Here is a 20,168-nt window from a genome sequence, read left to right on the forward strand (position 1 = left end):
GCGAGGACTGATAAAGGAAAGGGGACAAGGAACGCCATGAAGGCCCAGGGAAGGAGCCCATACTTAGGGGACAGGAGGAGGAGAAGGGCTTTGTGGCCGTCTGGTGGGTCACAGACCTTTTACCAGACGTGGGTGCCTTTGTGTCATCTGTAAAATGAGGCCTACCGTAAGTGAGCATCAGGTTGGCCTTGTGTCCCGACTATTAATCAAGACCAGGGCCTTAAGAGTGTCCAGCAACCTTTAGAAGGACGGAGCCGACTGATGTCTGCTTGTAGACTCTGTGAAGAACAAGTGAATGTTGTGAATGGATGTGTGCGCTCGTGTTAATAAGACACATCGAGAAAGCGGCTGAATTTTTATGGCAACTTCTGTTGCAGAAAAGTGTGTAACAGTGGCAGTTACTTTTCAAAATATTCTGAGCCGGTCTGATCACTCTGTGGGATCCGTTCTAAGTAAAGAAATGGCAAACAAAGGCCCAAATCTTGAAAGTACACAACTCAGACAAAGAAACGTATGGGTAAAAGAGAAGGGAGATGAAGTCCAAAATGTTTGAACCAGCACACGTCTGAGTGCAAGCTTGAGAAAATCTTTTCCAGCGAGTATCTAGCTGTGAGGAAGAAAGGCTGTGTGTTTTGGCGTCTTTATGTCTTTCCCACCACCCTCCATCTGTTGCTCTACTGATACAAAGGAATACAGCAGAGAGTACACAAAAACCCATATTGCTTTGTGGAGAGGCTACACTATCCACAAAACTACATCGCAAACACCAATTCCAAAGCAAGACATCCGCGCTCTGTACACATCAGTGTTTACAGAAAAGATGATCCGTGCGAGTCAGGGAGACACACATGAATTCATGATGCCTCCTCATCCTCATCATGAATATTCCCAAAAAGGCTCTTCCCTGATCTGTGGGAGATTCTTTTCTTTTTGGTACAAGCGAGGACCCCCTTCCCTTATTCACAGTCCCCCCTAAATCCACCCATTCACTGCCCATCGGCCCTGATCTCCACATGAAATGATACCCCTCTTTCTCCTCCACTCTCGCGCCTTAAAGCGCCCATATGCCAGGCAGCGAGGAGGCTGGGAAAGCCCATAATTGATCAGTAAGTCTTGGCTGAAAAAGTGTGACCAGGGTCAGCCCCCCACGAAGCACGCAAGAGTGGCTTAATATACAGATTTATTGGGAAATGTAATGGGAGTTCTGCAGAGCAAACACAGGGATATTTGTGACTGAAACATTTTTGGGGACATTGTACAAATCCAAAAATAAATTTATTACAATTTTAAAAAACACATTCCCTTTAAAATATTGCTCCTTTTTCTAGTCATAGCGGTGATTAATATTTCAATTTTCACATTTCATTTTGTACACTTGGAAACTAGAAAAATATGTGTACTACAGCTGTAAACATTAAAAATATAATATAAAATTCAGATGTTAAAATCAACTGTTATGAAATAATCACAGCAGCAAGTATCTCCAGGATTAATGTTGATTACTTTTTTCATTAATCAATCAAAACGTTATCGTCTCTGTACAGTACCTCAGGAATGTTTAATGGTGTAATCGAGGAAAAGTTCATTTTCAAAGTTTGAGTAAAAGAACATTTGATATGCACCTGGGGGATTTGATTCTCTTATAAACTGGCATACTGTTTTTTTTCTCACTCACACACTCACACACTCACGCGCGGTAAAAACTTTCAAAAGGGACACAAATATCAGCTTCTCTCTTCCACAGGAAGAATTTCTACTGAAGCAACTCTAAGGAAGAAATGCAGCAATGTCATTGAAATACAACACTACCAGTCATATTCATAAAAAAACTGCAAACAGATATAAGTTCTCATGTTCCTTTGAATCCATGTGACCTCATATTGTTTTACAGTTTTTATATTCTAGCAGCAGCTGTTAGTGGAAGACTGGTTTTTTTTGTATCTGATGATGGTGACAATGTATCAAACTTGAAAAAAATGTTCCTCACATGTTCCATATTGGATCTGATAATGAAAACTGTTTTAAAAAATGGAAAGACTCATATGACACTCACAAACCGCAATGTCCAGTGTAGTATTTGCACTTGTTTTCCATTGGAAGTAGAGAACAATGGGATATGATCAAATTGAAGGAATAGTTTTGAAATTTTGGGAGATACGTTGCTTGTGAGAAGATCAATACCACCATCATGCCTGAACGCTAATAGCCTATTCACATAGAGCCTGAATAATAGGAAAAATGAATTCCCAACAGGGAAAAATCCTGTGTAGGAACAACTTGGAAAGTCAAATTTTGTTGATGCGATATACTGTATGCAGAAATGTGTTGGATAAAAGTAAACGTTTGATTAATGTTGCAAATTCACCAGCAAATTAATGATGAATTTAACTCATTCATTGATACATATTTTTTTTTCTTGTTAACATTTAATATGTGAAATGGTATTAAAGCTGTAACCGTTAGTTGATGTCCTTGTAAAGTGATTTACATAAGTCAGGAAAGTTGTTAATTTCTGTATTATTTACTAGCTGTAACCACATCAGGTCATGAACAACAATACTTAAGTGGTTTTAGTGAATGTACTCCAACCAACTTTGTGTGTTTATTATAAGAGAATCGTGATCCATTCATTTGATAAGTTTAATAGTGAGCCAGAGGGAACATATAACACATATGTGCTTAAAAACACATACTGATGTATGTTCAAGTATTCATTCTGCTCAGTTTTATTCAAATTATTTATTTAATGCAACAAAAACAGTGTGAAAGGTCATGATTGACAGCTGAGGCTGACTTGTGACTGGTGAAGCGCGTGTATCTCGGACCACGGCTCAAATGACGTCACCAACGAGATGGCAGCACCCGTATCCGGGGTATTTTGGCTTCTTATTTTTTTTTACAGTGGGAGAAAATGGAGAAGCGCTGTCCATCTTTAAATATGGTCTATGGGTTAAACTCTTTGTGCTTAGCTAAGCTAACCTTCTTACCATAAAAACATGACAGTGGTATAGATCTTCTCATCTAACTCTTGACAATAATGCAAATAAATGCAGTGTTTCGGAAAAACACTGAACTACTCCTTTAACAGAGGCCCTCGCGCATTTCAGCAGCACATGACAGTACGGTTAAAATCCAAGTCCATTTTGATGACTTTGCTAAATCAAAATGGAAGAGAATATTATGTACAGTATGAGCAGCCCACGGTGTCAGTAACTGATACAGTAGAAGGTCTCTTCTTTTGTCGGCATCAGTCATGGTCAGACGTCCTACTTAAAATCATCTGAGCGTCCAACACATCTCTGTGCTTAAATCAAGCGAACACACACTAACTTGTTCAGGTCGTATCTGTGCAGCAGTTTGCTTGTTGGTCACGTTGGTGTCAGAGGGTGGCTGAGATGTGGGACTGTGGATCAGTGGCGTAGGTGACAGTGGAGGGTCCGGGGGGCCAGTCGGAGTCGTCCTGCAGCTCTAGGGCCACATTCAAGTAGCGCACCCTTGGAGGCTTGTTTCTCCGACAGAACAACCAGGAGAGGAAGGACGAGCCCCAGCGCTCATTGGCCTCCTGAGAACATGTGCAGGAGGAAAAATTAGTTATATAGTTAGTGAACAAGAATTATAGGTGTTTAAATATTATCTCTGTGAAAAGATGATGGGATTTTCTGTAGTTATGTGACCAGAATATCAAACACTCAGATTTGAATTTTACTGATGTGGTCATTACCTGTGCATAATAAATATTGTGAAAACTATTGCTATGTATATTTTTGGTTTCAATCATTACAAGTGGTTTGTGACAAATGTTTAGTGGCATGTCAACTCCAAGTTTTGCAAAAGAGGAAAGGATCTGTTGACAGAAAAACATTAAAATAATGTATGATGTGGAGTTTAATAATATAAATTTGATATATTCAAGAAGACCTATAGAGACACTTTTGTGACAGGCGAAACTATGCAAGAAAGCGAGAGAATCAGAGCTAAGAGTGAAGAGTGACTATCTAGACTGTGAAACCAGACAAGAAAAAAAAATGAAGTGAAAAGCTTCCCAACCTGAGGTGTGACAGGAGAGGGGGACACTGTGGGACCATTTACCCCCTGATTGCCTCTGAAAACTAGCCTCCACAGGATGATGTCAAGGATCAAAATCTAGGGGAGATTTCAGTGGGAACTTAGTGGGGACTCAGCTCTTCAAACAGGACAGGGAGGATTGAAGATTGGGTTACAGCCACAGAAACTCACAAAGACAGAAATAACTCAAATGGAAACTTAAAAAAAAAAGAGATTAATTGATTTCATTCATTAGGCAGCAATGTACTACTGAACACTGATCCAGCAAGGGGGGGATCAATGCATGCAAATCACCGTTTTCTAATTTGGAATAAAGAGGAGATCAGTCACAGAGAGCTTGTGGGGTGTGATGTCTCTGAAGCGTACCTCCAGCATAAAAGACACCGCCGCATTCACGATGACAATGACGACCAGTGTAACGCGCCAGTCGTGGGGAACACACACGATCTGAGGGGAGGCAGAGCAGCAGGATGAGCACAGAGTTTAAGTCGACTTCATGCAACACACCAGAAAAAGAAAAAGAAAACTGGTTTTAACCTCCAGGAAGCGGTCGATTGCAGGAACAGGATGCAGCATGATGAGGAGGAGAAAAGTGTACAGACCGATGCAGGAAAGCATGAACGGCCCTTTTGAAATCAACATACAGAAGTTTAGTCAGACAACATAACATGGATGTTTTCAACTTGCAAGAGCATCACACTAGAACTGGAGGAAACTCTAGAGCAGGATAAGTACCAGTAGAAACACGTCATAGTACTCATATTACTAAAAATATGGGTTTAGAAAAAGAACTAAATAAATTAGAATTCAGAAAATATCTTTTAAAATTATAGCTGAACAGTTAAGTCTACAAGAATCACATTTACTTTTCTATCTAGTCAAAATTCAAAACTCATTCTGTACAAACACTAATCTCTGTCTTCCAACTTTACTGAGACAATCGGCTCTGCAGAGTCTTACAGTTCTTGTAGCTGGGCTGTCTGAATGGTTTTCCCTTGGAGAAGACGATGGCCACAGCCAAGTACTGGAAGGAGGAGATGTAGAAGAGGGTGGTGTTCTCGTAGTTCTTGATGTTTTTGTGGTCGTGTGTACTTGTTACATTCTGGCTGTGAGATAAACCGGAGCTGGAAGCATTACAGGCGCTGCAGCAGGAGAAAGGACAGAGGGATCCACATAATGTACGGTTAAAGGAAATTCAGAATTGCAGAAAAACTAATTCATACAACCGATTTTCTGCTGCCACACGGAATTTCTTAGTTTTGATAGTTTTTTTTTACTTCGTTGTCACAATTTGATTTTTAAGTAAATGTAGCGTGTAATTTATATGTCTATACCAATCAGGGATTGAATCGTTTATCATTGGGCAGGTGTCCTTTTCAGATCTGTCACTCACTCTGACTGAGGAGTCCATATCTCATACCACCTCTGCTGTCGCACTAAGAGGAAAGCCAGGACCTGGAAGAACAGGCAGGTGAGGATCTGGGTCAGAACCGAGCAGAGCAGTGGGCCGGAGATCAGACTGGACGGGGGCCGGCGGCTCACCAGCTCCTTCCACGCTGGGTTCAGACTCACTGGGGACGGACACAAAAAACAGCACCAGTGAGTCACTTTTCCAAAGTTATTGTCCCCATTTGAAGGCTTTTGTCAGACACCACACACTGATCCCCCACACACTGATCTGCAGCATTGTTCCGTGCTTTCCTTCATGCTACTCACTTGTAAAAGCAATGATCAGAATGATGGCGATGTCGATAAAGAGGAATTGGAAGTCTCCTAAGTTGCTGAGGATCTATAATATCAGAAATGCTGAAGATGAGTCAACAAACACAGCAGCAGATAAATAATTATACAGTTTCCACACCTTTAACATTTGCTGTCTTCAGCTGTCTTCAGTGACACATTATCTGTGTCACAGTCAATTTATTTTAACTTACACTTTTCCCAGAAACAATGTGATCACTCTGTGATCACTCCACACACAGACAAACACACACACAGACACAAACACACACACACACACACACACACACACACACACACACATTTTTTGAAAGAAACTTGCTTCTACTTGCTCCTCACGTCTTTGCTGGTCACAGACCTTCTATATTTCTGTATCTCATTTGTAAACCAAATCAGAGTTTGTAAATCCCCGGCCAATATAAAATAGCTTCAATTATTTTGTTTAATTAAACGCTGATTCCTTCAATATGACTGAAATGGTAACGTGTGGAGCAAAGAGTGAGGATGAGGAAGAGGAAGGGCATAGTATTTACAGAGTAGAGTAGGGTGACACTGAGGTACTGGATGATGCTGTAGAGAGCCATGAACTTGAAAACGCAAAATGATGTTATGAGAGCAGCCCGACCCTCTCTGTGGAAAGGAAAGAAAATCAGAATTAGACATTTCAATATTTCATGTTTTGCAGTTAAGGAAAAAAATTAAAGGGTCAGTTCACACAGTTGGCACCAAAATAGACAAATAGAAGTAATTTATTCCACAAGAATAGCGCGATTGTCTTGCTGTAATTTGTTTCCAGTCAAAGCAGTTAATCAACGAGTCTACATGAGAGTAACAGTGAACCCAGTTTTGTTGTGATGAGGATAATTTTGCAAACATGTGTGACAAATTTTGGCATTTAAATTCTCTAAACAACAGACTTGAGTTTTTCATTTATATTCGGAATAAAATCCACGATCAGAAATATCATCGATGAGTTGCTACCTGATGAGGTTGGGGACACAGGAGATGTTTGAAGTGGAGGAGGTGAAGGGTGAAGCAACAGAAGCCTCCAGCTCGGACAGAGAGATCCCACTGTGAGCTCTCTTCAGAGCCTGAGAGAACAAAAGAGAGAAAGTGATCATTATAAATCTCTTAGCTTGAATGGTAAATATAAACTAAGTTTTCAAAAATTGTTATATCTACCTACTTACTTTTCACTCGCAGTACATAATTTATTTTTTTATTAGTTGATTTCGCCAAATGAGGTTTTACTCGTTTAACTTGTACACTGTACATTTTATATTATAACATAATTTGAATCTGTGTGTGTTGTCTGATTTGTGTGAATGTACAAACAGGACTGCTATCCAATTTGGTTGTACTCTGTGGGAATGATGATGAAAGAATTTCTACTCTATTTGTGAAAGTATCTCCTGTTACAGGGCATAAAGTAGGAAAGAGGTAGTGACCATCATCAGTGATTCAAAAACTTTTCTCCACTCTTCAGAATGATACTGTTATTGTTGATTCTAAGGAACAATCCTAATACTGACAATAAGCCAACTTTTACTGTTACTGTGCTGCTCCAACACCCACAAACATGAATTGCCACTTTGAACTTTTTTTTTTGCACTGACAGACAAAGACACCTCAACTTTCATGGGTATCCAATCAGACACCCGTTGGATGTGGGGGGTCAATCTGGAGTGAACTGCATGAAAAAGATGGCACCGAATACATAAATGAAAGCATCACTTAATAACCTCAGACCACACGTGAAGAAAGTGTTGTGATTTAATACTTACTCCACAGTCATTAGCACCATCACCACACATCCCGACAGTATAGCTGGAAGTTAAACACAAAGGATTACAAGTTAAACATTTGTCAAGATGATGATGATGTTGATAATGATGTTGATGATGATGATGCAATAAAATCACAAGATCTCCAACTGACCCAAACAACAATCATTAACAGTCTCAAGCCAAAGCCAGAAAGCCAGTGACAGACTCACTCTATGCTCTGCAGGATTTCCACCAGCTGAGTCTTCTGGTCCGGGGCCATTCGGGCAAACACGGTGGCTCTCAGCACGAGCTGCAGCGCGCCCGTGTGGGGAGATAAAGAATTACAGCAACTTCCAACTGACACGTCACCCCAGTAATAAAACCAATCTAAGCAAACCTAAACCACGTCGTTCCCTCTTTGAAGGGAACTCCACAAAGCCTTAAAATTGAAATATGCAGATGTTTGTATGTCCATCGATGAGCCTATACCTTTTGGATGAGGTGAGGGAAGTGATCAGTGATGACAGCGAAAGCTTTGCCACTCATAGCGAAGTGATAGCTCTGTTCCTGCAGAGTCTGTCGCTTGTCCGACACTCCTTCCTCCAGGTTTATCTCTACGGACTATGGGAGAAAGGACGAGTCAGGAGTCACTAAACACAACAGCAAAACTGCCAAATTGTTCTATCTTGCATGATTTGTGGAATAACACTGTAGAGCTCCAGATTTAATCTGACAAACATCTTTGTAGACACCTTCTCATGCTCTTTTCTGACTGACTCATGCTAACTGACTTCTGATACATTTTTAAATGCACATCAAGGTTTCAGCAGTTTCTTCAAAAGCTGCAGTGTGTGTTGCTCTGTTTGTTCAGACACTTGAGAAAAACACTGTTTGAACCTGAGGCACAAGTTACTGCAAATAAATGACTAAACATGGAGGTCTCACACCAGAAATCATTACCCTGACCAGCCACAAGAAACACCAGAGAAGGTGTCAGTGAAGACTATTACGCCCAAACACAAGTAATTACAGAAAATGAACTGTTTTGAACCAAAGTTGTCTCTACCCTGATAGATGATATAATAACCAGTCTGCCTATGGAACCATGTTGATATTGTTTATAGGTGTTTTTATATAAGTATTTACTCTGGTGGCCCTGAGACTCTCAGCTTTACCTGATTGTCCTTGGTGGTCTGAGCAGGGTTTTCAGTGTAATGCCACGTGATACTCGCAGACTGGAAATCTTTTGGAGGGACAGCGTCTGCGATGATGACCCTCTCGTGGGCACGCACCATCCCGCAGTCCCGAGCCACCGATATGGCCGTCAGCATGTTGTCACCTAACAGGAGACACGGGAGGAAGACGGCAAATGAGAGAACATACTGACATGGATGCTGCACGATTTCAGACACAAAGAAGTCAACAAATTCACTGAGCTGGGTTACCTGTAACCATCAATGTGCGGATGTTAGCTTGTCGCAATTCACGTAAAACACCAGCCGTCTCCTGCTTTATTTTGTTCTGCATGATGATCAAACCCAGGAACTCCATGTTGGTCTCTATCAGGTCCCTAGAAGCAAGAGATTGTGCATTTCACAAATTAAACACCATTTATTTATCACTAATACTGTGCAAAATAAAATGTCTCAAGTCACTCTATGAATCCAGATTTCATGGGAAATCAGACAATAATGGTTATAACGTTCAATATATTATGAGACATCATAAACCTGTCTTGTTCACTCCATCACACTAATTGAAGAGTTGCAATTCTCTTTTTTTTAACATGCTGCCTTCCAGCTAACCTTCCTTATCCATGACTACTTCAGTTAATGATTGACAGCAAACATTCCGACACAGATAGTTGCTCTTGCAGATGTGTGAGACAAAGATGTGTTGCTTTTAAGCAAGTAGTCACATGGGCTTGTAAATGAGGCAAAATAACCTATTTACTCAAGTTGTGCCACATACTGTGGCTGCATTCCACGATGATATCTTGAGGCTACTGTTTGTGGAAAAAGGATTGTTTTTTCATGGCCTTTACTCTAATGGATTTCTCTCTGGATATGGTTGTGGCCGCAACATAATTAGTCTGAGATTCACGGCACCAAATTCTGACATTTGCTTATGCTTTTATAGACCACTGGCGAATTTCATCTGTGGATCAATAAAGTATTTGTGATTTTGTCCCTCTGCTCCCTTGTGGACTTTTGGATATTATGTCATTTCACCGGATTTTTGCCCAGTTCTCACAGGAAGTTAGTCTATCAAACATCAAGACAATCATCAAACCAACAAAGCTGATTTTCTTTTTTTAGCAGTGTTTTAGGGCGGGATGTTCGAGGGGTTTCCTCATCAGTGGCCACGTGTACTGTGGACAGTGTTATCTGTGAATGGAAACATACAGTACCTGCTGAGGCTCTGGACTTTGTGCCAGGAGAGTTTGGACTCCAGCTGTCGATGTGCCAGGGCAATAACCCTGAAGCCCTGTCTGGTGTAGGTCTCCAGAGTCTCTGTGAAGCTCTGTGGGACTGAGGAGAAACACAGAGCCATGTCAGTCTGTTTGCAAACAGGCTGTATCTTAAGACACTGATAAATAGTTCATATTACTTTGTGTTTCTTTACTGACATGCCAAATGGAGGGAAGAAATGCCTATCCCAACCTTTAGCATGCAGTTTAAGTGTCAGACCTGTGTGCTGTTTGCAGAGGCTGGCCACAATCTCTGGTGCTCCTTTCAAGTAGGCGTTCATGTGCTTTTCCCCCAACCTCCTGACCACAACACTCATCCTCTGCAGCACTGAGGAGAAAGGGAACTGACGTACGATTCCAATCTCAAAGGGCTGAGGAGCAAAAGACACATGTGGAGTCAGTCAGAATCTCAGGTTCACACTGGCAACGATTTTTTTTTCATCATGTTACACCCACAAAAACATGCAGAGAGAAATCCATCATAGTAAAAGCCTTGAAAACATTATTTTATCACCAAACAGAAGCCTCAACATGTCATAACACAATGCAGCCACAATACATGCTGCTCCTTGAGTTAAAGGGCAGAAAGGCTATCATATACCCAGTCCAATATTAATGATTTAGTTTGTTTTCTTGCCTCATTTATTTTCAAGGCCATATTACAACTTGCATAAAAGCAACACATTCCTGTCTGTGTGTGTATGTTTGCTGTCATTCTGACAAATATAGAAAAACACTAACTCAAGTAGACATGGATAACGAAGGTTAGCAGGAAGGTATCATGTTGGAACAAGAGAATTACAGCAAAATCTTCAAAGCACAGTCAGAGTTTGATTTAATAGTTTGACATGTTGGTAGAATGCTTGGCTAAGAAATTAATTCTTGCTGAGAAGATCGACAGCAGTCACCAAGTCTATGCACTAATTAAGAATGTAAATAACCATATTTCCCAAAATGTAAAACTCTATGCTTAAAATAATTCAACTTTAAAAACACAACTTACTGATATTTGAGACAGCTCCTGAAAATATTATAATTATTATAAAAAATTATAATGTCAACAGCCATTAAACAAAAAAAAAACTGATCACTGAATAATGACATGCAAAGCCACTGTACCATGTTCTGAGCCAGTGGATTGTTCTGATTGGCTTCGGGGACGACATAGTTTGGAGGTCGCACAACTGTGGGCATTATGGGATTGTGGAGTGCTGTCTCCTCCTCTGTGGGCTCCTCCAGGATCTAATCCAAAAATGAGATCATATGATCATTTAAATGTAGTTTGAGCTTATCAGGCTCCCTCCCAGTTTCCTCTGGAAAATAGAGGAGGCGTTTCCAGCTGTTCATGCTGGCGCATCCACGGTACCAGACTCGAACCACTTCAGCCAACTTGCTCTGCAGAGGCAGCCGGTGTGGCGCTGCATAATTCATGTACAGACTGGTATCCATGCTGGTTGTGGTGCCTGTGACTAAGCATGCAGGGTGCCAACACTGATCACTGTTATTTACCCAGCCGGTGGCGCTGAACATCTTGAGGTCCAAAGGGTCTCCGGAGAGTTCGCCCTCTATCTTGGTCAGTGAGTGGCAGGTGGCCATGCCGGCCACGAATGCCGAGTCCACCCGACTCTCTTTGGCTGCTTCAGACTCCGGTGGAGAGAAGCTGCAACAGAGAGGGAGGATCTGACTCAGCAGGTGTTGGACCGTTTGTGACTACGACAGGAGCCAATTACACACAAATATAATTTTGTACTGACGTAAAGAGACCATTTTCCTTTTATTGACTTAAAACTTAAAAGACAGTTGGGGAAATTACATTTCATAATAAATACTGTCCTACTACACCCAAGTCAACCCTAGCTTCTGGGGAGTGTAAAAGAAAAGCAGACGAACCTACTTTACTATGAAAATAGCCTGAGTGCTTATGAAAAGTATATTCCCACAGTACTACAACATCTACTCCAGCTGCCGTCGTCACATTTCCTCAGACGTTTGATTCTCATTGGGTTTACAGTGACTCTGAAGCAGATGTGTTTGCATCTACCACCTCCTACTGTACCTGCCATCTTCAGCTCTCTGGATCCCCCAGAGGTCCAAACCATCCTCAGTCAAAGTACCTGTCTGAGGGGAAATAGAATACAGACCTTTAAAAATACTTAGTTAACAAAATCTATCCCGAATTTCCCTCGGGATAAATAAAGTATCTACTAAACTAAAATGTAGTAATGATGTCCCATAATATGAGAAGATGTCTAAACAACCCATACCTCTGAGAGTGACACGCATTTGGTCCAACATTAAATTATGTTATTAACTTTTCTACACACACACACACATTTTTACTCAAAGTGTGATTTTAAAAATGAAATGGTTATAAAAAAAGTTGTTTCCACTTATCCACAATCCACTCATTGATTAATCTACGCAATGTTCCATCTCCGCATTGATTGCTCTTATTGCACTGACAAAATGAGAAAAATGTTCCGGCCTACAAGACGAACTAAAGCTGTCACAGACAAACAAATGAAACAAAGAGTTAAGCTTGTACAGTGTCATTGCTCTAATCATTGATTAGGTTCGTCTCCCAAGCAAATCAATACTACAGCATTAATAGTTCAACTGCCTCAAGACATTTCACATTATGGTTTTGACAATTATGAAAGCATTAAGTCAGTCTCAAACGAGAGATTGTGTTTGAACTGGAAGTGGGTTTGAATGCTTCATTACTAAATTTCATGCATTCTGAGTCAATACCATATTCTGTCCAAGTCAAGTTCAGTTCCCAGACACGATCTTGAGACTCATGATGAGTGTTGAAATGAAGGAACATAAACAACATTTCCTGGATTCTTAACAAGACATGAGCACTCAGAGTGCGCAGACCCTGCCAAGGCTGAGCAACTCCCCACCTAGATGCTGTTTCACCCAAAACCTGCGTTCCCATCTCCGTCTGACCTACATGTTTTTAAAATGTTAAGTATTTCTTAAGATATGACTCCGAATGTCAAGTTTTGCCCTGTATCTCGCAATGGTGAAGAATCCTTCAGAAAAATTTCAAATTTCAGATCTGGATCCCTCACAAAATATAATCACCTGTTGCCGTGGCAGAGAACTGTCTTGGATTTCTTTTTTAATACATACAAATCCGTACAAAACAAAATCACCCCCCCCACACAAAAAAAAAATAACACATCTGGTGTAAACTACCTTGTCAAAGCAAACCAGGTTAAGTTGGCCACACATGTTGATCCTCTGGGGACTAATGCAAAAGATGCCAACCCGCTTCAGACGCCGCTGCGCGTACACAATGCCAGCTGTCATGGCCGCTGGTAAGGCCGGGGGCACAGTGATGGTGATGATGTCCAGAGATTCGATGATGATGGTTTTGGCTGGAACCTGGATGGGATGGACGAAAAAACAACAACAACCATCATCAACTGACTACTTCTCTAGCTTCACATCCCCTCGGTCGGAGCAGTTGTACCTGGTTCATCACACTGAGGATGATGGTGTAGATGAAGCCAATCCCTGCCACCCCCACCAGGCACAGCAGGAACAGGTAAGCATCGCGGTACAGCTTAAAGTCTGTGGGTTTCGGATAGAGGATGGAGCGCACGAGTTGGCCTTTCTCTGTGCTGAAGCCTGTGAGGAAGCACAAGTTAATGTAATAGGTGCAACCAGGAGGGCGATCAATCTGTTTTTATCAAAGCCAGCTTTATCTTTACAAGATGCTATTCCCATTCTGATTTCCTCTGTCTCACCTGTCCGGACAACAACAGCCTTCACCAGTTCACCAGTATAGAAGCGGGTCTGGATAATGTGGGTGCCACAGAACAGGGTGTGTCTCTTGTGCTCCTCCATATTGTAGCTCTCGGCTGCATCCTCACCTGAACTGGGCAGACTGGTCTTGGTCACTGGGACGCTCTCTCCTGAGGATGAAGAGAGAATCAACAGATATTCCAACCAAACCCAGGTCCCAACAGAACGATAGCTGCAGTGCGGCTGACAAGCATGAGCACAAGTCGGTATACCATTATAGAATGTCATTAAATAAAAGGTAATTTTGTCTAAAGTCACTGTATTCAACTATTAATCTTAGAAATCTTTGACAGGAAAGACTGTATCTATATGTATATACTAACTTAACTCTACTTTTTGACTGCTACACTGTTTGCATCTATATGCTACAGGGGCTTCTTTTCATTCACTTATTGTTATTATTATTATTAACCAGTCATCAAAAAACATACACAAACAATAAAGATACTGGAATAAAATAAGGCAAAAGATGTAAGACGTGCAGTGTATTGAAAATGAGAAGATAATTGGCACATGCAAGATACATTACTATTGATAAGGCAAATTCATTGTAGTGATTTAAAGGAAGCGAGTGAGTTGGCAAACTTGAGCTCTTCAGGTATGACCTGACAGCAAAGGTACAACCACCCTGGTAAGTGACTGTGAATAACACAACAGGCCGCTCTCTACGATCACAGAAAGAAGGAGGCCTCTTTCTTTTTGTTGCCACCTTAAAAACTGAAATAAGACAAGTCCAACCATCTAAACGATAACCCATTAGACTGCAGCTTTTCCCTTTGTGGTACGAATAAAGGGTTATCTTATCTTATCTTGAGAGCATTTGTGAATTATAAGGAAGTAACAACCACATGGAAAAACAACCTGTCAGCATGCTTTCATTTACAATACAGGTTCCATGGATGAGCGCGGCGTCGCAGGGCATGATCATCCCATTCGCTGGAATGATGATGACATCACCAGGCACAAGCTCTGTCGACATGGCCTCTGCAATATCTGCGAACCACAACAAGAGAGAGGACCATGGAAATAATGTCACAGACTCGCTATCTCTGAAGGCAACCATGTGGATTAGAACTCGTGTAATTCATGTATTAATGACTAATTCATGACCTAAACATCATCCGCTTCACAAAATCAGCCCATTTTAGAGACATTTATGAATAATAACATACCACTCCTGTTTTAACAAATCTGTAGCTCTATGTCATAATCAGGAAAGATCATTCACCTGTATTTCCTTTACACACTGAAACACGGACCACGCTGTGTGCGGCCACCATGTCGTGTAGCATCACGTATTGCTGAAATGAGAGACACACTGCTTCAACGAGTGAGGAAAAACACACACAACATTTAAATAACATGGGCTGCCCTGGAAAGATTATTATGGGATTTGATTTTTAAGGGGATTTAACCGATTCAACTGCTATCGCTCTCTGTTCTGTGTCTCCCTGAAGAGTTTCAACAATTTGTCAGCTCACGCTCACCTTTTCCTAGGATCTGGCGTGACTCACCTTTTTAATTGTATACAGTGAGGTAGCTATGGAAATGACGGACATGAAAACGATGGCCGTAGCATAATAGTAGTAGTCCTCTGCGCTCCACAGAATAACACTGAAGAGCTGGAAGATGTAGAAAGGATTCAAGACCTGGTGCAGGAACAGAAAGAAACACAGATGGAGAGCAATTATCAATTTATTGGCCGGCTATTGGTAATAATGTTAACTTGATAAGCTAAAATCATAACTCACCTCCTTTATGAGGAGCTTGAACAGAGAGGGCACTCTCACAGCGATCTCATTCTCCCCGAAAAACAACCTCCTGTTAGAATTAGAAGAAATCGTTTAATATGGGGACACAAATTTGGGCCGTTCACAACACATAACATTTCACACGAGTCAGAATGAACCTGACGTTTTCTCAACAGTTCATTTGGAGCGTCCCTAGTGGTTCCAGGTGGTATAGTTGTTTGGTGACAGTCGTAAAGACGCTGCTGTAGCTGTTCCACCATCTGCCATCTCCATCACTGGGGATAGATACCAGGAGAACGCTATTCTCTTCCTAGTTTTGGTTACTCAATGGATAATGCAGTTTCTTAGTGCCGTAAATCAAATGGTAATTTTTCCATGAACACCGCATCCTGATGGCCAAGAGAATAACGCAAGGCTCATAAGAGACCAATAAGTGCAGATGGTGTTTTTCTAACACCATTACACCGTGCAATCAGTTTTAACATCATGATGACAAGTTAGGGGAAAAAAGTTGTCTTTTACCACTTTAAGGCAGAAAAACATGACTGTGACTGTGCGTGTGCGTGTGTGATGCACCTGTAGTTCTGCAGTGTTCTACAAAGTCCAGAGTTGTGCTCAGAGTGGATGCTTGCACAGCTCACCTCCACATCCTCCAAGCCTCTAGAAAAGTCACACACATTCATGTCTACAGTAGTTGTGATTGATACTGGAGCATTATTTGTGGTCACACTAATAGAGAAGAGGTTATGATCGAATAAGGTGTTAACAGCAGTTGAAGCAGGAAGTTACAGAGCGTTGTTTTTTTTTCTTCTTCCAGTTGGACTCGTACTTATATGTCTCAAAGACCTGCGTCTCGTCATCCCAGTAGTATTTTGTGCTGTGGTGGGTGAAGTAGTGGATCTGAGGAGGGGAGAGCAGAGGGGGAGAATGTGGTCAGATATTGACCTTATAACCACTTTACAGACACACTTCAAAAACAGCCAATCACTGATTCACACTTCTAAATTGTTTGACACAACGTTAAGGAACTGAGGTACCTGAGCAGGCTGCCTTTGAGCTAATTTCCCATGATGCTCCTCTTGCACAGCACTGATGCTGTGGTCTTTGTCTCCGTTCGGCAGCTGAGCCGTGGACTGCAAATCCAAACGGTCGAAGGGTTTCTTCCCCGGAGCCAGCATCACATGTACTTCGGCTCGAAACCACTGCTTGAACTCATTCTGTTACAACAATACAAAGAATTACACTCTGCCTTGGCTGTGAGACTACACTGAATTTATCGTGTGCAGTGTTTAACTGTGTGTGTGTGTGTGTGTGTGTGCCAACGAACGTCCAGATGATTTGTATACTGTGGTACGGTGCAACACAAGGTGTGAACTCAAAATTTCAGCGACAGATTCACTCTCAAAGTCATTATGTCGGATTATAACGTTGTTGTTTCTTTACATGTGTGAAAATAACATATTAAGAGGAAAATATGATTTGCAGAGAATTGTGCGAAAAAATAAAAGCAAGTACTGTGGTCCTGAGCAGCAGGGTGCGTGCGTCCCTCAGCGAGGTGTGTGTGCAGGTGCCCTTGACGCTCCACTCAGGCAGCCAGTAGAGCAGCAGCAGCAGGAGACCACCGGAGCAGACAACACCTACACCCACCAGGAACGTCTTCCACAGACAGGGGCGGTACCCCCACACCTCCTGCACAAGGATGCACTGATGTAAAAAGAGACTTTCCAGTCCGTCAGTGAAGCTTACAGGCTGTAACTTCATTTTTATCGATCAGATTTAACTCTTCTAATGGATAATCGTATTTCACAAAATGTCAAACTATCCCAAAGGAATATAAACCAATCCGAGTTCCGTGTTATTGCCCATGAAAATTAACAAATTCTCCAAATGACTTCATTTAAGTAAGTGTGATTAGATTTCAAATCAACTAGAACGCTGCATCCACTTAAAGCCCCACTAACACATGTGCACACGACTATGTCACACAGGCCAACTACAGAGCACTAATTGTGTGATCACAATCAAAAAAATGTAATTAATCTTGTATCCAGCCAACCCGACTAAAAACCACAGAGCAGTTATGACACAAAGGTACGGTGTTGAACATTGCTTTAGGGAAAATACAAAAGACAGTGATGATGCTTTGTTCAACACTGTGTAAACTTATTTAGGGAAATTAGAAGTAAGATGGGAAGTGATATTTACCATCTCATCCTCCAGACCCTTGTTCATAATCTTCAACTCTCTCATCTTCATTCTGTCACAACAGGCAACAACTACAAAGAAAGACAGAAGACAAAGGACTTTATTCACACCATTTAAAAAAAAAGAAAAATATATGTTTTACTTTCTTATCACAGAAGTCTTTCACTCTGCCTGGTCAGCAAAGAAGACACAACCCCAGTCTCACTCAGTGTAAAAGATTCAGTTCAATGTCCTTTTTTTACTAGTTGATTTTTCATCTCTGTAGACAAACTTAAATATGGAACCACAGACGTACAACTGTGTGCAGCAAGGACTTACCCCTGGTTGAGTAAATGATGAGCTGCAGTAGTATCTTTCATGCAAGTAACAACTTGAATGAACTGCAACACCTTCCCTCCTCACAGCCGCCACGAGCAGCTGCGGTCATTCATTTCTCCCTCATCATTCTTCACATTGTTGACTCATCTGACATGCATATGAACCTCACAGCACACTAACCTGTCACATTGCATGATCCAAATTTAATGAACTCACAACTTTATTGACGTTAAGTCACGAAACTCTTAAAAAATGTGTCCCATCGGTGCGATATATTGTTGTGGCGTTGGGCAAAGATACTGTACATGTAAACCTTTGTACTATGCACACACGTTCGTGTTCAATAACAGTCACGCCTGCAGTAATGTTTGACTAATGACTGACAGATATCCGACCCGTCCTCTAAACACACCCCGACCCCTGAGGAAAATGACACAAAAACAAATAGAAATCTACTCTTAGGACTATGATCTATAGGCTCACTGCTTAACATCATCGCAATAGGTCCGTTTTTTTAAAACAGATCTTACATTATATGAAATGTCAAAACATACGACACAAATAAATGATTGCATAAACTCTCTGCACTCTTCATAAGACAAACGTAAAAGGGTAACAGGTGTCTATGACCTGATTAGACTACCACACCATCACATAACTCAGATCACCATCATGTAAACCGTCAGCAGCATCCACCTGTGCGAAGGCTCCTCTGCAGGGACAGTTATGAGAAATCCTGTTCCAAAACCACGCTGCGGGACATAGGACAACATTTATCTTTCAGCAGCTCAGAGACCCGAACACATGAGGCCGTTAACATTGCAGCTTGCCAGAGGAGCCACTTGCCAGAGGTTTACGCACATCAGACGCGCTGCAGTGTCCAGATGTGCAGAGCTGATGCAAACCTCGCACTGATAAGGGAGCAACTGCTGCACCGGGCGCCTCCACCGAACACAGCGACCTTACCTCGTGTGCCCTTGGTCGAAGCTTATGGAATGTAACATGAACACAAGGCAGGTCTCAGCAGGACGCATGAACTGTAATAAAGTGGATGCTCCAACAGACACTGAACGGGAAACGCTGATGTTGTTCTGGTGGCAGCGCGCTTTAAATGCGTACAGTGAAAAAGAAACAACCCTTCTTTTTTTTTATCCCCCGGTTGTAACCCAGAATCCTTTGCATTCACAGTGAGCGGAAACTTTTTTTTTTCTTCTTTTTTTTTTGAAGTTGGTCAAGTTTTACCAACATGAGTCAAAGTCCGATCATAGTTTCACAAGTTGCTGCTGCGCTGAGATGAAGCTTTCTTTTCCCCATGACCCAGGCGGTACAATCTTTGACACGCGACACGCGAACGAGCTCAAGCGTGTGAACGAACCTGCCGACGCGTCCTCTGCTCCGTGTCAGCGACGCACACGTCGCATCGTCAAACCGTGCGACGACTTCGCTCGGGCGCTGACGACATGTGAAGAAACGCGCCGACTCCGCACGGATCCACGCTGCGCCGCGGCCGGACGGACCGTCCCAAACCGGTCCGCTCGAGAGGAAGTGGGAAAACCGGATGTGAGGTCATCGGGGGACAGCACGCCCGCGTTGGGGGGCCGCCGAGCGTCTGCGGCGCGGGGAAGTGCAGCCTGCGGCGACGTGCGCGCGGAGGAGTCGACCGGCGACCGGGCAGAGTGCGGAGAGCCCACGAGTGGCGCTTGTATTCCCGCCGCCTGTGTTCGTGAACCACGAGGATCGGTGACGATCATCGGCCCGTTGGCTGGAGAACGTGGAGAGTAACACCACAGGCCCGTGTCCTCCCAGGCCGGGGGCTCAGAGATGTCACTGGAGTCCCGAGACGACCCTCCACACGTTTAGTAAAAACACAACACAGGACGTTTTTAGTTTTTTCAATGAATTTATCTTCACATTATAAAATTACATTGAATCTTGAATCAACTTTTCATATAACATTAAAACAAGTCAGGGTTGTCACTTATAACTCCATAAAACTTATGAATGGATGATTTTAGAGTACAAACTGGGACTCCTACA

At 42.1% G+C, this 20,168-nt stretch overlaps 1 protein-coding gene across 5 annotated transcripts; it reads right to left on the reverse strand.

Annotated features, from left to right (window-relative positions):
- Positions 1 to 1,163: 1,163 nt before the first annotated feature.
- Positions 1,164 to 19,642, reverse strand: LOC118310283 (polyamine-transporting ATPase 13A3). Of its 5 annotated transcripts, none has more exons than XM_035633070.2 (32): positions 19,507 to 19,642; positions 17,814 to 17,884; positions 17,124 to 17,297; positions 16,646 to 16,825; positions 16,438 to 16,508; positions 16,185 to 16,268; positions 15,609 to 15,678; positions 15,372 to 15,506; positions 15,086 to 15,158; positions 14,719 to 14,850; positions 13,800 to 13,967; positions 13,523 to 13,680; positions 13,246 to 13,434; positions 12,098 to 12,159; positions 11,551 to 11,701; positions 11,161 to 11,283; positions 10,262 to 10,412; positions 9,982 to 10,102; positions 9,017 to 9,141; positions 8,747 to 8,910; positions 8,061 to 8,192; positions 7,802 to 7,881; positions 7,590 to 7,632; positions 6,787 to 6,896; positions 6,339 to 6,435; positions 5,782 to 5,854; positions 5,459 to 5,636; positions 5,026 to 5,207; positions 4,603 to 4,691; positions 4,432 to 4,512; positions 4,048 to 4,143; positions 1,164 to 3,562 (listed from the first exon to the last, which is right to left on the reverse strand). In XM_035633070.2, the coding sequence occupies exons 2-32, from the start codon at positions 17,862 to 17,864 to the stop codon at positions 3,380 to 3,382; spliced, it is 3,726 nt and encodes a 1,241-aa protein (XP_035488963.2). In that variant the 5' UTR covers positions 17,865 to 17,884; positions 19,507 to 19,642; the 3' UTR covers positions 1,164 to 3,379. The 5 variants fall into 5 exon arrangements, with proteins under 5 accessions (XP_035488963.2, XP_035488964.2, XP_035488962.2 ...); XM_035633071.2 differs by lacking the exon at positions 19,507 to 19,642 and adding an exon at positions 19,098 to 19,245; XM_035633069.2 differs by lacking the exon at positions 19,507 to 19,642 and adding an exon at positions 18,132 to 18,960.
- Between the last annotated feature and the right edge of the window lie 526 nt (positions 19,643 to 20,168).

This window comes from Scophthalmus maximus, chromosome 5 (genome assembly GCF_022379125.1).
Source record: "Scophthalmus maximus strain ysfricsl-2021 chromosome 5, ASM2237912v1, whole genome shotgun sequence".
Classification (NCBI taxonomy): Eukaryota; Metazoa; Chordata; class Actinopteri; order Pleuronectiformes; family Scophthalmidae; genus Scophthalmus; species Scophthalmus maximus.

What these genes read in the sequence shown, in the direction of transcription:
- LOC118310283 (XM_035633070.2), bottom strand. Translation starts at nt 17,864, where the DNA reads ATGAAGATGAGAGAGTTGAAGATTATGAACAAGGGTCTGGAGGATGAG. An exon ending in CCCTGCTGCTCAGGACCACA is followed by an intron (nt 16,826 to 17,123) that starts GTACTTGCTTTT and finishes TTGTTGTAACAG; the next exon opens with AATGAGTTCAAGCAGTGGTT. An exon ending in CGGTGTCTTTTATGCTGGAG is followed by an intron (nt 4,144 to 4,431) that starts GTACGCTTCAGA and finishes AATCTCCCCTAG; the next exon opens with ATTTTGATCCTTGACATCAT.